This window comes from Natator depressus, chromosome 1 (assembly GCF_965152275.1).
Source record: "Natator depressus isolate rNatDep1 chromosome 1, rNatDep2.hap1, whole genome shotgun sequence".
Taxonomy (NCBI): Eukaryota; Metazoa; Chordata; order Testudines; family Cheloniidae; genus Natator; species Natator depressus.
Window position 1 is genome coordinate 128,377,721 of NC_134234.1, and position 15,018 is coordinate 128,392,738.

Consider the following 15,018-nt stretch of genomic DNA (forward strand, 5'->3'; position numbering starts at 1 on the left):
TTGCAAGGAAAGTGGTTTGGACTACTCAGAAGTATTATTCAGGCCTAATTTGATGGTGTCAAGTTTGCAAACTAATTCCAGTTCTGCAGTTTCTCATTGAAGTCTGTTTTTGAAGTTTTTTTGTTGGGCCTGGTCACTACAAAAAGTAATTTTCCCTCTGTTGATACTCACACCTTCTTCCCAACTGTTGGGAATCGGCCACATCCACCCAGATTGAATTGGCCTCGTTAGCACTGACCCCCCACTTGGTAAGGCAACTGCCATCTTTTCATGTGCTATTTATTTATACCTGCCTACTGTATTTTTCACTCCATGCATCTGATGAAGTGGGTTATAGCCCACAAAAGCTTATGCCCAAATAAATGTGCTAGTCTCTCAGGTGCCACAAAGACTCCTCGTTGTTTTTGCTGATACAGAACAACACGGCTACCCCTCTGAAATTGTATTTTGTTTTCTATAAGGATTTAACTGTAAGGGAAACCTAAATAACTTAAATGAGGTTAAAAAATCCATTGCTAACAAGCAAGCATCTCCGCTGAGACTGGAAAAGCACCCATGTGAATTAGAAACAAAAGTTCCATTATTCCGGAATAAAAGTTTCCACATAGAGAGTTATATTTGTAAAACTATAGCAGTATAATTATACTGGTAAATTTCCTCCTGTAGACAAGTGCTTAGGTACCTTCAAAACCCCAGCCTGACAGTCTGATTACAGAGCCTTTACCCAAAATGGGACTAACTGCATGAGTAACTGCTACACAATATAGGGATGGCAGAACTGGGCCCTAGGGATAAAATCCTGGGCCTGCTAAAGTCAGTGACAGAACTTCCATTGACTTCATGGGGCCAGGATTTCACCCAAGTGCTTTATCACAAGCCACTCTGCTGTAAATGACTAGCGTACGAGGGTGTCTCACTGTGATTGTTTCAGTAATTGTAAGCATTTGTAATTGCCTATCCTTTGCCAGTACACACAACAATAAATTCAAATGTTGCTAATCAGTGTATTGCATCATTTTTTATTAAAAGTAAATAGAAAATTAGAGTAGGAGGGGGTGCATTATAATGCAAAATTCCACATTTTTTTCTCTCTTAATGAGATTCTAATCTACCCATGACCTTTTTGCTCATTGCATCTTCTGATTATTTACATCCAAAGCAAAATAATTTGAAAATTATATATACACACACAGCATGTGCAGTTGTAAACACAGACCAACATTTTCAAACCTCTTTGCCTACAGCGGGGTTCCCGAAATCCATACTTAGACATGAATAAATGAGGCCTGATTTTTTAAAGTGTTGAGCACCCACATATGAAATCAACAGGAGCTGTACGTGTTCAGCAACATTGAACAGTGAAAAGTTTTAGAAGATTGCTAGATTATAGCCTCAGAAGATTAATTCATGAGTCCAAGCCATAATAGAGAACAATTTACAGAGGACTGATTTTTATTTGAACTGGTGCTATATGCTATACTACAGGAGAAACAGGAAAGTCTTTTAATGTCTCATTAACATTATAAAACAAAAGTGGCACACATAAGCGAGTTCCACTATAGAACTCCCATCAAAGTCCTTTTTTACAACAACCTCTCAGGCTATTTGTGCATGAAGTAACAGATACAGAAAAGGTAAACATTAACTCTTTCTCTTATATTCGTTTTGATAAAGCTGGCAAGAAAGCAAATATGAAAAATTCACATGAATCGAATAATAATGCCAATTGCATGAAACATTTAATTCCTTCTGTGCTCCAGAAACAACAATAATTCCTCCCTTCCAGCTGTTCTTCCAGAGATCTGCAAGTTTACACTGACTCAGCTTGTACAGACAAATCATCTATCACACATTCTCCTTTCTTAAAAAGGGACACAGTCAGGTACAGAAGTTTAGGACAAAAGTGCATGCTTCATTATTTTTAAAAGGGAAAATCCCCCCGCCATTCATCCCCCCAAAAATCTACTATTATATATATCAGAATTTTCCTTACGCTTTACTTTACATTAAAATAGATTTTGTTCAGATTTAAGTATAATGCTAAGAAACGTCTTGCCTGGATTGGTTGGTTAAATTGCTTTCTGAGTGAAGGAACGGTGTCATACCCTCACAGTTTGTATGGAACATAATCTTCCATTTAAAGTCTTTTAGCCCTCTAAGTCATGGTGATAGGCACTACATAAATCTAAATAGCTACAAATGGCTTGTCTACATAGTTCACTGGTCTGCAACAAAAAGTGTAAATTATAGAATGCAATAGCATGTTGCACACTAACTGGCCCATGTGGACCCTCCTAGATGCACTAAGAGTTCCCTAATGCATGTTGCCATAGTCCTGTTTCAAACAGTATTACACTAAGATGCACTAGGGAACTTTAGGTGCACACCAGCAGGGTCTTTATGGGCCAGTTAGTCAGAGCATACTAGAATTTACACCTCTCTGGTGCAGACTAATGTACCATATGGACAAACCCAAAGACTTCCAAATGTAAGTAACTGCAGTAATTAGGCTTATTGCATATCGATACATTAACGAGCAAATTACAGGAGCACAAATTTTATAAAATATGTAAATACATAGATGTAGTTTATAATATATTAGGCCCCAATCCTACAAACACATACTTAAAGTTAAATCCGTAAGTAATTCTTTGCAGGGATGAGTGCTTACGCTGTGGATCTGGAAAAATACCAAACCTTATTAAAAATGCATGCAATAAAGTTTCACATTTGGCTCTAGTGTAGTTTTCTCTGTGTGTACATGTATGAAAACATGCACACACGCATTTCACATTTATAGTACACGTACCAATAACGGATCAGATCCTCCTGCAGCGTGTGTGGGTCCACTTGCAGGACATGGCCTTAAAGCATTACGGAACAATATAGCACTTTTAGAAAAAATAATGCAGAGGATTCAGGAAAAAGTGGTGCTGCTTTTGGATAGGGGATTGTGGACAGGATGGGAGGAGAAGCCTGTTTGAGGGGCACCAGGACTGAGGCTGCACAGGGGAAAGTTTGATAAGCATTGAGCTAGTACATGGGAATCTGCTATAACCAGAAGTGAAACTGACTAGATTATTCTCAAGAGTCCAAACTGAACTAAAAGTAAACAAACAATTATGATTTTTAACTTGACAAAATCTCTAGGTAGAAACATATAACAGCTGGTACACAACAGCAAGGACAGGACTAATTTCCACTTCAAACTGAATCAGCAACATGCTGCTAATGAGGGGATCCCTGCTCAATGCCCTTGCCCAGCTCAATGATTTCATTAGGACTCTGCAGAGGATCTGCTTGTGCACAAGACATTGCAGGATCAAGACCTAACACACTTATTTGAATGCTCTTCCCTAGATAATTTATTTAAAACATTGCTGTTATTACTGTGAATTATTTGGCATTGTTTAAAAATTATTCCTCAGCTCTTGAGCTGGGCGGATAAATAAATCCATGTAAAATTTATTTGACAAATTCCACAATATTCTTGAATAAATTATTTTAGTTGCTTGTGGTTTATCTTCAAATATTAGCTCAGTTTTACCCATTATTACACTACACAGGCTGCAGAATTCATATCATATTTATTTAAGAAGATCTAATAAGAACAGGATAAGAGTAAAAAGGGCAAAATTAAATCTTCTTCTGTCTAGAAGTGCATAGCTTATTCACTGTGATGGACCTATATTAATTTATGAATACTAGAAGTTGTAGGTGTTTGACAGATTGCTGTGAGGAGGGTTACTATCTCTTGACCTAGTTATTGTAGGGCTTACTGTATGCACATACTGAGTTAATTCAATAAGGATCTCAATACATGCAAACACCTGGACAATAATCCAGGATTATTGACTTTAATTTTGCTATCCCTGACTTCTGCTGAACTGAACCAGTCTGAGAAAACCAAACCAAGGAGGAGAACAACACAACTTGCATCTGAATTTTAAGTAATGCACAGAGAAAGAAAGTGAAGGTGAACCCAGACTCTAGAGGCTGGGGTAAGACAGGCCTACATCGGACGCTATGTAAGCTAGATAAGCATATAGACCTTCTGCTGGTTTTTAAATCCTTTTTTCTCATGTTATACTTAACAATAGGAGCAAAGCAAAGAATACTTTGGTTTAAGAAGGCTGTTATGGGCCAGTGTATTCACCAATGGTCACCAGCCCCCAAGGGAAGAACCACAGGTGACAAACCGAGTCAGATCTACTGGGTAAATGCAGTTGATGCAAGAGGTGGCTTAGCCCCGCATTCTGTTTAAGAGTGGGGGAATCACAGGATTCCATCCCAAACACAGGTAAGGGCATGAGGCCCAACACTTGAGGGGGTGCTCATGAAGAAATGGGGTACCAGGCCTAGACCAGTACCCAGTGGAGGGTCCCAGTTTGCACGTAAGGCTGGCAGATGCCCCAGGGGACAAAGGGAATCAGGAACCAGGCCAATGGGAGTGTATGCAGTCACCAGTACAGCAGCCAGACTCCATCCAGACTGTGTTAATCAATTCTGCAGAAACCAGAGAGGAGGATGATCAGCTGAAGTTTGAGAGAGAAACACTGCAGTTGGAGGCCATGTGACTTGCTGATTGGAAACAGAAGTAGCAGCACTGGCATGAGGAGACAACGCAAGACCAACCAGACGGAACAAGAGTGTCGGTGACTCTATGGCCTGGAACTGTAAAGGATGTGCTACAGATTTGATAAGGAAGTCAGACACCATACCATATCCTCAGGGCCACATGATTCAATTCAGAACTCATCTCAAAAGCATTAAAAAATATACTCATGTCATCCCCATCCCTATAGCGAGGTAACAATTTAGAACAGTGGTGGGCAATCTGTGGCCCACGTGCCGCCCACGGCCCGTCAGGGTAATCTGCTGGTGGGCCAAGAGACAGTGTTTACATTGACTGTCTGCAGCACAGCTGCCCGCAGTTCCCAGGGGCCGCAGTTCCCCATTCCCGGCCAATGGGAGCTGTGGGAAGCGGTGGGAGCCCAGTTCTCTTCTCACTTATGCCAGTGTAAACCAGGAGAAAATTTTACGTAGTTACACTGGCATTAAGCCAGCATGAGAGGGACTCAAGCCCCATAACTGCAGATGCAATCCTTTTAAACAGGGCTCTCCTGGGTGCAGCCATAATCCTTTCAATATGTACATAATGAAACAAAATAGTATTCTTGGTTAAGACTGTTGTATTCCTAGAAACTCTTCTCACCCAACCACATTCAAAACACCTGTTTTGGGTAATGCTGGGCAAGTCACTTAAATGGTTCTAATGATGTCTCCTGAAAGGATTTTCTAACTGTTCTTTGGTCACTAGATGCAGCCAGATGTTGGTTAGGGCTTGTCTACACTGGCACTTTACAGCACTGCAACTTTCTCGCTCAGAGGTGTGAAAAAAACATCCCCGTGAGCGCTGCAAGTGCTGGTAGCTATTCCCCTCAAGGAAGTGGTTTTTTTAGAGCACTGGGATGGGAGAGCTCTCAACCAGAGCTATGCCGCGACTACACAAACCACAATAAAGCGCTGCCGCAGCGCTTTAACATTGCCAGTAAAGTTGTGTCCTTACTTTCCAGGTCATTCTTTTCGTCTGCACATTAAAAGGCCAATTAACATTATTCTATTAATTTACAAAATAACTATTCCACTTTAGCTACTGAGGATAAATACTCCATCATACCAGATGGTAAGAAGACTAATGCGGGAAAAAAAAAAAATCTACACACACAGTCTCCTCTCCTCTAACATAAACTAAGCACTCAATTGTGATAAATCCCAGTTGAATCTTTATGGTTTGGAGCCACTGGATGATAATGAACACTTGACATTGAAAAAGCTATTATCTAGTATTATAAAACTATCACGCTTGTCATTGACTTGAAAGTCAACATATGTAAGTTCAGAAGATATATCATATATACATATATCATATAGATATCCTTCAGGACATGTTATGCTAGCTGTTGTATATTTTATGCTAATTCAGTAGACTTTTTTCTTGCATCCATATCTTCAATGTCAGTCTCATGTGCAGAAATGTCAGGATCAAACAAAAGAGACACCATACCCTAAAAATAATAAATGGATCAACTATGTGTAGGGGTCTGAAAGCCCTTCTGTTCTTTGGATTTTATTTTAGCCAGATAACCCACACTGTAAGTGACGAACAAACATGTATGTAGTTAGAGATTTAATTCCATTAGATTTTAGCAATGGTAAAAAGTAGGTCTCTATAGGCAAAGACTGAAGGGTCCTAAAAATAACCTAGTATATAAGAGCTGAGCATTTATTATTAAGAATCAAATATTCTCCTTTGCTTTAGGAAAGCATGTGGTGATTCTGCACTATAAAAATACTGTTTAAAAAAAAAAACCCTCTTCAGCAGTACATCAAAAATTAAAATTTATTTATTCCTACTCCCTGGGGATTGTACTACACAGTGAAGTCTGCACTACTTTTAACTACTTTACTAAATCTTGCTGCATATGTAAAATAAAAAAGAGGCTTTAAACAAATGTTACTACTGTATATTAGAGCAGTGACTAATCATTTCACTACAATTAATGAACTGTGAGAGTTTCCAATAAAAATGCTATTTATTTTATTCATTTAATTAACGAGATTCTGAGGTAATGTGCACATGATAAATTGTCTTTAAAAAAAGGGGAAAGGAGGGCATAAGCTAAAATTTCATCCAGTAGCCCAAGGGCAAAGAGAAGACAATCCAAAAGGAAAGAACTGCAGAAGAAGAGAACCAAAACTATTAAAAATGCATTGTGCTGAAGGGGGAAAAAATGTTTTGCACAGTGATTTGACTGGAGCAACAGAAGGACTCAGACAAATGGGGATGGATTTCCATAGATGGTTAAAGGGAAGGGAGAAGTTGCTGCCCGTAGCCCAGTACAGATGACATCTCAAGATGGAAATAAAGGAAAACTTATCAAACTCAGCTACGTTAAATGAACTTGCGGGAGAGACAGGCACTAACTTGATACATTTCACAACTGTTGCTGCTCCTTGATCAGTTGCAAAGCAAGTTCAATTTTCAATATTGCAGAAATTACAACTCAACTGTTAAAATTTCCTCACTACATCTAGGAGACCTTAGACCAAGACTTTCAAAATTAGCTGCTTAAAATTCTGCTAATAGTTTAAGCATAAAAATAGGTGCCTAGAATTTTCAAAAATGAGGAGCACTCAGTAGTTCCAATTAAATTTAACGGGAGAGGCTGAGTGCTCAACAATTTTGAAAAATCAAGCCAATTCTTTAGGTGCCTAACAAAGGATACAAAGGTCTAATTCAGTGGTTCCCAAACTTGTTCCACCGCTTGTGCAGGGAAAGCCCCTGGCCGGCCGGGCCAGTTTGTTTACCTGCTGTGTCCACAGGTTCGGCCGATCGTGGCTCCCAGTGGCCGCGGTTCGCTGCTCCAGGCCAATGGGAGCTGGTGGAAGTGACGTGGACCGAGGGATCCCATATAATTAATTTCCCAGTATATGTACAGCTCACATTCTAGGAAAATCTTAACGCTGCTTCACTGTACGAACCCCATCGGTCTGGGGGATTAAACAAGACGCAGAAGACTAATTAATTTCATTTTGTGGTACCTAATGAAGACAGAATCTCAAGTATTATAGGAGTATTATTTTTAACTAGACGGTATGGCCTTTCACAAAAATGTCTTTGGACACTGTCTGTAACTTAAAGCACCAATCTTGAAAACACTTATACAAGAGAAGTACAGTTAAAAATCAATGAGACTCCCCATGAGTATAAAGTTATTCATGTATATAAGTATTTGCAAGCGCAGGACCTACATACTTTACTCCTGGAGGAATTCTGCACCACTGAGTACGTGCAGAATTTATGTCCCCTGCAGAAAAATGACCGTCTACAAGGAAGCAAAGGGAAGCCACAAGAGCAGTCAGGAGACCCTCCCCAGCAGTATATTTCGGGGGCTGAGGGCAGCTAGCAGAGAGGCAAATCACTGTGGGGAGGTGAGACTGGGGAAGACCCGGCTGGTGGCTCCTACCCTGTGCCGGGCTCAGCTGCTAGTCCCAGCTGGGCTGGGGAGGATGGGACTTCCTCTTCCTCTGCACGGTAGCCAGGGCCAGGTCAGACCCATCCCCAGATTTCTCCCCCAGCTGCAGGAAGCTCTGCAAACTCTCCCCCCAGCTTCCTGCACCCAAGGAAAGCAGTGGACGTGTTGTTCCTTGACTTTAGCAAAGCTTTTGACACTGTCTCCCACAGTATTCTTGCCAGCAAGTTAAAGAAGTATGGGCTGGATGAATGGACTATAAGATGGATAGAAAGCTGGCTAGATTGTCGGGCTCAAAGGGTAGTGATCAATGGCTCCATGTCTAGTTGGCAGCCGGTATCAAGTGGAGTGCCCCAAGGGTCGGTCCTGGGGCCGGTTTTGTTCAATATCTTCGTAAATGATCTGGAGGATGGTGTGGATTGCACCCTCAGCAAGTTTGCAGATGACACTAAACTGGGAGGAGAGGTAGATACGCTGGAGGGTAGGGATAGGATACAGAGAGACCTAGACAAATTGGAGGATTCGGCCAAAAGAAATCTGATGAGGTTCAACAAGGACAACTGCAGAGTCCTGCACTTAGGACAGAAGAATCCAATGCACCGCTAGAGACTAGGGACTGAATGGCTAGGCAGTAGTTCTGCAGAAAAGGACCTAGGGGTTACAGTGGACGAGAAGCTGGATATGAGTCAACAGTGTGCCCTTGTTGCCAAGAAAGCCAATGGCATTTTGGGATGTATAAGTATGGACATTGCCAGCAGATCGAGGGACGTGATTGTTCCCCTCTATTCGACACTGGTGAGGCCTCATCTGGAGTACTGTGTCCAGTTTTGGGCCCCACACTACAAGAAGGATGTGGAAAAATTGGAAAGAGTCCAGCGGAGGGCAACAAAAATGATTAGGGGACTGGAACACATGACTTATGAGGAGAGGCTGAGGGAACTGGGATTATTTAGTCTGCAAAAGAGAAGAATGAGGGAGGGACTTGATAAGTGCTTTCAACTACCTGAAAGGGGGTTCCAAAGAGGATGGATCTAGACTGTTCTCGGTGGTAGCAGGTGACAGAACAAGGAGTAATGGTCTCAAGTTGCAGTGGGGAAGATTTAGGTTGGATATTAGGAAAAACTTTTTTCACTAGGAGGGTGGTAAAACACTGGAATGCGTTACCTAGGGAGGTGGTGGAATCTCCTTCCTTAGAAGTTTTTAAGGTCAGGCTTGAGAAAGCCCTGGCTGGGATGATTTAATTGGGGATTGGTCCTGCTTTGAGCAGGGGGTTGGACTAGATGACCTCCTGAGGTCCCTTCCAACCCTGGTATTCTATGATTCTGTGATCACTCCTCAGCTGCAGGAGGAGCGATTCCTGTACAGGATCCTCCCCCATCCGCCCAACCTCTGTGCATCCAGGTCCCCTCATATCCAGACCCTCCCACCAAGCCTCACCCCTCCTCCCTTGCACTCAGAAGCCCCGCAATGAGCCCCAATCCCCTGCACCTGCACCACCCTGATGAGCCAGTCGCACCCGGATCCCCATCCAGCTGCATCTGGACCCCCCGCACTGAGCCCAAACCCATGTCCCGTTGCCAAGCTCTATCCTCCCCACACCCAGACCCCCCCCCCACAGCTGAACCCCAATCACCTTCACCTGGACCCCCCTGCAGAGTCCTATTACCGTTGCATCCAGAACCCCCCAACAAGCCCCTGTGCATCCGGATCCCACACTAAGCCATCCGCACCCAGATTGACCCACCCAAAGCCCTCTCAACCCACACCTGGATCCCTCGACACTAAGCTCCTCCACACTTGTATCCTGCCTTGCTGAGCCTGCCTGCCCACACCTGGTGCACCTGGAACAGAGGGGCAGGGACTGGGGTGTTTCTGGGGCAGGCCTGGTCCTTGTGGTGTATCAGGGTGGGTGCAGCCTCACCACTGAGTCTGTGTCCCAGGAGTTCCACAGTGATCTTCCACCTCTGTGCAGCCAATGCCATGCTGGAGCCTCCACATTTATTTGACAAATAAAATGTGCAGAGTTTTAAAACATTGTGTGCAGAATTCCCTCGGGAGTAAATTTTTACTCATGTTGGTAAATTAGACTATTTTACTTAGAGGAGCATCTGGGCTGCTAGATGTTTGTAAAACTTCTATTTAAATTAAAAATACAAACAACTACAAAGAAAAAATCCTAAAGACCAATAGAAATATTTTCTTAAAAAAAAAAAAAATCTATGAGAACAGTGGGTTTTAGACAAATTATTTTCCCCCTGCAGTGCAGCACTTAGAAGCTGAAAGTGAAATTGAATATAAACAAGTGATACTGACTTCACTGATTGGCACTGGCCCTGATGAGAGAATTGCAAAAACTGAAGAAAATGCCTAAATAGTAACAGATTAATAAGCCTTTAAATATTCTTTCTTTTCTTATATAATGTAAGGTACTATGGTACACAGGTAAATAAATTTGTTTGCACAATATTTTTAAATTGATGTCCCTTTAAATTAAATGGAGACAATAAATATGGAAGGGTAAAAATAGATATTTTCCAGAAGGGAAACAGAACAAATAATTTATATGGTGGGCTAAACCGAAAGGACCACTCTCTTCCTCCTTCTCTTCGGGGAAAAGCATACATGCTCAAACCACGCTTTTCCAGAATTCTTCCAGGTGAAAAGTTTGGTTTCCTACACTATGACACGGCAAATACTTATCAGAACCAAAATCCAAACACACGGATTACAGTAATCTAATCTGTAGATTACTGTACAGTAATCTAATCTACAGTAGTGGTGCAAAAGAAGGCTCTCATCCCGCAGGTATTTGTGTACGTGCTTAAATACACGGATAGTCCCAGGAGCTAGTGAACTCATCAAGGCCCAGTGTTACAGCACTACTGTAGAGCTGTAGTTGTTCAAGGTAGCACTGTGGAACAGTATGTTTTATTTACTTATTACAGGAAGCAACAAACCCAGGTGAGATTAGACCAAACCTACACACCAACTTTTATTAAGAATGTGTTTCTCCAAACATCTGCCCCAGTCCTGCCTACTGCCCTGGAGCTGTCACTCGTGCCACTGCTTCCACCTCAGACCAGATGCTTGGCTTGCAGGCCGGTAGCTTGTGCGCCAAGGAGGCCGGAGGACTCTCTCAGGCTGGGGCCGGCAAACCCTTTTCATCCCCACAGCAGCAGGCTCGACTTCCATAGCTACCCCAGCACACCCCGTTTCAGTGAGGAGGGCACAGGAGAGCCAAGCAATGGTCAGAGCTGCAGCAGCAGCCCAGGGACCCAGCCCGAGCTTGCCCCCGCAGAGGGAGGGCTAGCAGCGGAGGGCGCCCCGGGGAAGGCGCCACTCAACCACCACCCCCGGGACAGGGACGCAGGCGGCTGCGCCCGCCCCCTCTCCGGGCGCGGCAGCAGGAAGGGGCCGAACCGCCCTGCCCCGCACGGCCGCAGCCTGGCGTGAGAGCACCCCGGGCCGGGGCCGGCCGGGAGCAGCGGAGCCGCGGGCTACGCACCCAGCAGGAGACCGTCCATGTCAAAGATCAGGTGGGTGGCGGGCCGCGGCGGAGCGGGGCGGCAGGAGGAGGCGGCCATGGCGGGAGCACAAGCGGAGGAGGAGCCGGGCGGCGCAAGCGCTGTCAGCCGCCGGCGAAGGGGAAGCGGGAGCTGGCTGCGGCAGCAGCGCTGTTTGGTAGTGGGGGAGGCAGGGAGCTGGGGCTGGTGCCGGGCGCCGGAGCTGGGCTCCCCCTCAGCCCTCCCGGCTCCGAGGTGCTCTGCGCTGCTGCCCTGCTTGCCCCCAGGCGCCCCAAGGGAGAAGGGAGGGGGTGCTGCACTTTTCTATCTCATCGAGGGAGAGAAACCTAACCACGTCCCGGGAGTATCTGGGCCACAGCCGCAAGGGCACGTCTACACTTACCGGGCTACAGCGGTACCGGCGCAGCTGAGCCACTGCAGCTCTGTGGCGAAGAAGCTCTGGGGAGACAGCTCTCCCGTCCCCATAAAAAACCCACCAGCGCGAGCTGCATAAGCCAGGTAGGCAAGAGAAGCTCTTCCACCGGCATGGCGCATTGCATGCGAGCGCTTATGTCAGTGTAACTTATGTCGCTCAGGATGGGGGAATATTCACTCCCCTGAGTGACATAAATTTTATCGAAGTTGGTGGTAGTGTAGGCACAGTCTTATGCGGTGTCTACGCTGCACTTTTGTCAGTAAAACTTTTGTCGGTCAGGGGTGTGAAAAAACCATCCCCTTAGGGCCAAAAGTTTACCGACAAAAAGTGCCAGTGTGGACAGCGCTTTGTCGGCAGGAGACACTCTCCCACTGACAAAGCTACCGCTCCTCATTCGGGGTGGTTTTATTTTGTCGGAAGGAGAGCTCTCCCCTATTGACAGAGAGTGGCTACATTGCCTACCTTAGCAGCACACGTGTGCCACTGTAAGCAGCGGCGGATTAGCCACTGGGCCAAGGAGGTGGGGTGGCGAGGTGAAGGAAGCTGTGGGTGGCAAGTTGTATGGGCCCGTGGTGTCCATGCTCCACCAATATGAGAGCACAGAGGCCCAGCTCCACCAGAGTTCGGGGCCAGATCTCTCTCGCGGCCCCGCCTACCGCCCCCACGTGCTTTCCCCAGAGCATCCCTCCTGGCCATGCCTGCCGACCACAGGCTATTTAGAAGGACATGGGGCCCCTGTCACCACCACCAGTGTTACGCTAATAAAATAATACCAATAGGATCTTATGAGAGGGATAAAGCAAAAGAAACGTCACATTTATTGTAAATACAACCAAACATTACTATATGCAATTCCTATATAGATCCATTCACGCACACAGACATTCACACAGGTTCTGCAAAGAGGTTGTTATAGTTACCAGCCTAGACATTGCTCATGCCAAGTCACTGGCCAGGTGGCCTGGACACGCGAGTGGAGCCAAGTCGTTGTCAGATGCGCATCCGATGCTCCCAGAGGGTGGTCACAGAACCAGACTCAAAGAACACAGTCCCAGGGTCCAATCTTTATAGGTCTCTGGTTCAATACAAAGCTATGGAAGTTGCTTCATCATGTTGAATTTACAATTGAGATGACCATCAATCAGCTCAATCAGCAGGTGGTACATTCATGATGGCTAGGTGTTATCTTCTTGTTCTTCCTTGATGCGTTTTGGGTGGATTCCGGTTTGCCCTCAGGGGTCATCTGATTATCTCCACTCTGCATATTCTTCGGCTCATCGATACCAAGGTTGTAATTCTTAGGATTAGGCTCGTACCATTTACTAACCAATTATTTACCTGCTTCAGACATTCAATTCCATGCACTCATTATTCATTCTTGTACTTAAAAACACAGTCTAATGACTTTTTTGGGTTTAACAAGTTTTATCCCATTGTTTTTCCCTCTTTGGTTACAAAGATTTATATAGGCATGATAAGGGGCCCCCGCGGGGGAGGAAGAGCGTCAGGGTGTTGCTTTAAAGAACAGCATTGTTTTCTCAAAGTTCTTATCACTCTCCAGCACAGACTCTTTGTCCTGTATGGGCCATTCTTATCATCTCCTTGCATAGCCTATTAACTCAGTCCTGTACCACCCTGAGATAATTTGCCCTTTGGCCTTGCATTTGTTACAGAGTGAAATTCAAAATAATAGTACAGCATGGAACTGATATTCATAACCTTTTACAATACCTATATAACTCTTATATCTATCTTTATTTCTACTACTACTTGATTATAATTTTACCATACTTATATAACTGCGAGGGTGACCCAACACCGGCAGTGCAACGGGGCTAAAGCGGCTTCCTGCCTGCCCACCCACTACGCTTCTGCAAGCAGCCGGCACGTCCCTGCGGCCCCTGAGGGGGAGGGGTGTCTCCGCACGCTGCCCCCACTCCAAGCGCGGACTCTGACAACTGCAGCCAATGGGAGCTGTGGGGGCTCTGCCTCCGGGCAGCAGCGCATGGAGACCCCTCCGCCCCACCCTCGCCTAGGACCTGCTGCCAGAGGAGGGTTTGGGTCGCTTTCGGGAGCCGCCCGAGGTAAACGTTGCACCCCTGACGCTCTCCTGTACCCCAACTCCCTATCCCTGCCAAGACCCCACACCCAAACTCCTTCACAGATCCAGCACCCCCTCCTACACTCCAACCTCCTGCCCCAGTCCAGACCAAGCACCCAAACTCCCTCCTACTTTGGTCTGGTGTACACTGTAGATAGGGTTGCCAACTTGCTAATCTCACAAAACCAAACAACTTAGCCCCGCCCCCCACCCTACCCCTTCCCCAAAGCCCCACCCCTTCTCCAAGGCCCTACCCCCCACTCACTCCATTCCCCCTCCCTCTGTCACTCGCTCTCTCCCACTCTGACTCACTTTCACCGGAGTGGGGCAGCAGGTTGGGGTGTGGAAAAGGGTGAGGGCTCCAGCTGGGGTTTTGTGCTCCAGCTGGGGGTATGGGCTCCGGGGTGGGGCCACAGATGAGGGGTTAAGAGTGCGGGAGGGGTGAGGTCTTCGGTTGAGGGGTGTGTGCTCTGGGGTGGGGTAGGGGATGAGGGATTTGGGGTGAAGGAGGGGGCTCTGGACTGGAGCCAAGATGTTCGGAGTGCAAGAGGGGGCTCAGGACCGAGGCAGGTGGTTGGGGTGCGGGAGGGGATGTGGGTTCTGGCGGGGGGTATAGGCTCTGGGATGGGGCTGGGGATGAGGAGTTTCGGGTGCAGGAGAGCGTGCGGGTTCTGGAAGGGAATTTGGGTGTGGGAGGGAGCTCAGGGATGGGATAGGGAGTTGGGGTGCGGGAGGGAGTGTGAAGCTCCATGAGGGAGTTTGGGTACGGGAGGGGGCTCAGGGTTAGGGGGTTGGGGTGCAGGAGGGGATTCGGGGTGTGGGCTCTAACTGGGCAGCACTTACCTGAGTCGGCTCCCAGAAGTGGCTGGCATGTACAGACGGCTCCTAGGCACAGGGGCCAGGGAGCTCTGCCCACGCCTGCAGGCACTGCCCCCGCAACTC

At 46.0% G+C, this 15,018-nt stretch overlaps 2 protein-coding genes across 5 annotated transcripts in view; one reads left to right on the forward strand and one right to left on the reverse strand.

Annotated features, from left to right (window-relative positions):
• PUDP (pseudouridine 5'-phosphatase) overlaps positions 1-11,667 on the reverse strand; it is a 138,021-nt gene extending 126,354 nt beyond the window's left edge. Inside the window, exon 1 of the mRNA XM_074966414.1 lies at positions 11,542-11,667. Within this exon, the coding sequence (XP_074822515.1) occupies positions 11,542-11,620 (79 nt within the window). The 5' untranslated portion in view covers positions 11,621-11,667. The remainder of the gene's footprint in view (positions 1-11,541) is intronic.
• STS (steroid sulfatase) overlaps positions 11,447-15,018 on the forward strand; it is a 188,689-nt gene continuing 185,117 nt past the window's right edge. For all 4 annotated transcript variants that reach the window (XM_074966375.1, XM_074966392.1, XM_074966384.1 and 1 more), the window contains exon 1: positions 11,447-11,572. In XM_074966375.1, coding sequence (XP_074822476.1) covers positions 11,559-11,572 — 14 coding nt within the window. In that variant the 5' untranslated portion in view covers positions 11,447-11,558. The remainder of the gene's footprint in view (positions 11,573-15,018) is intronic.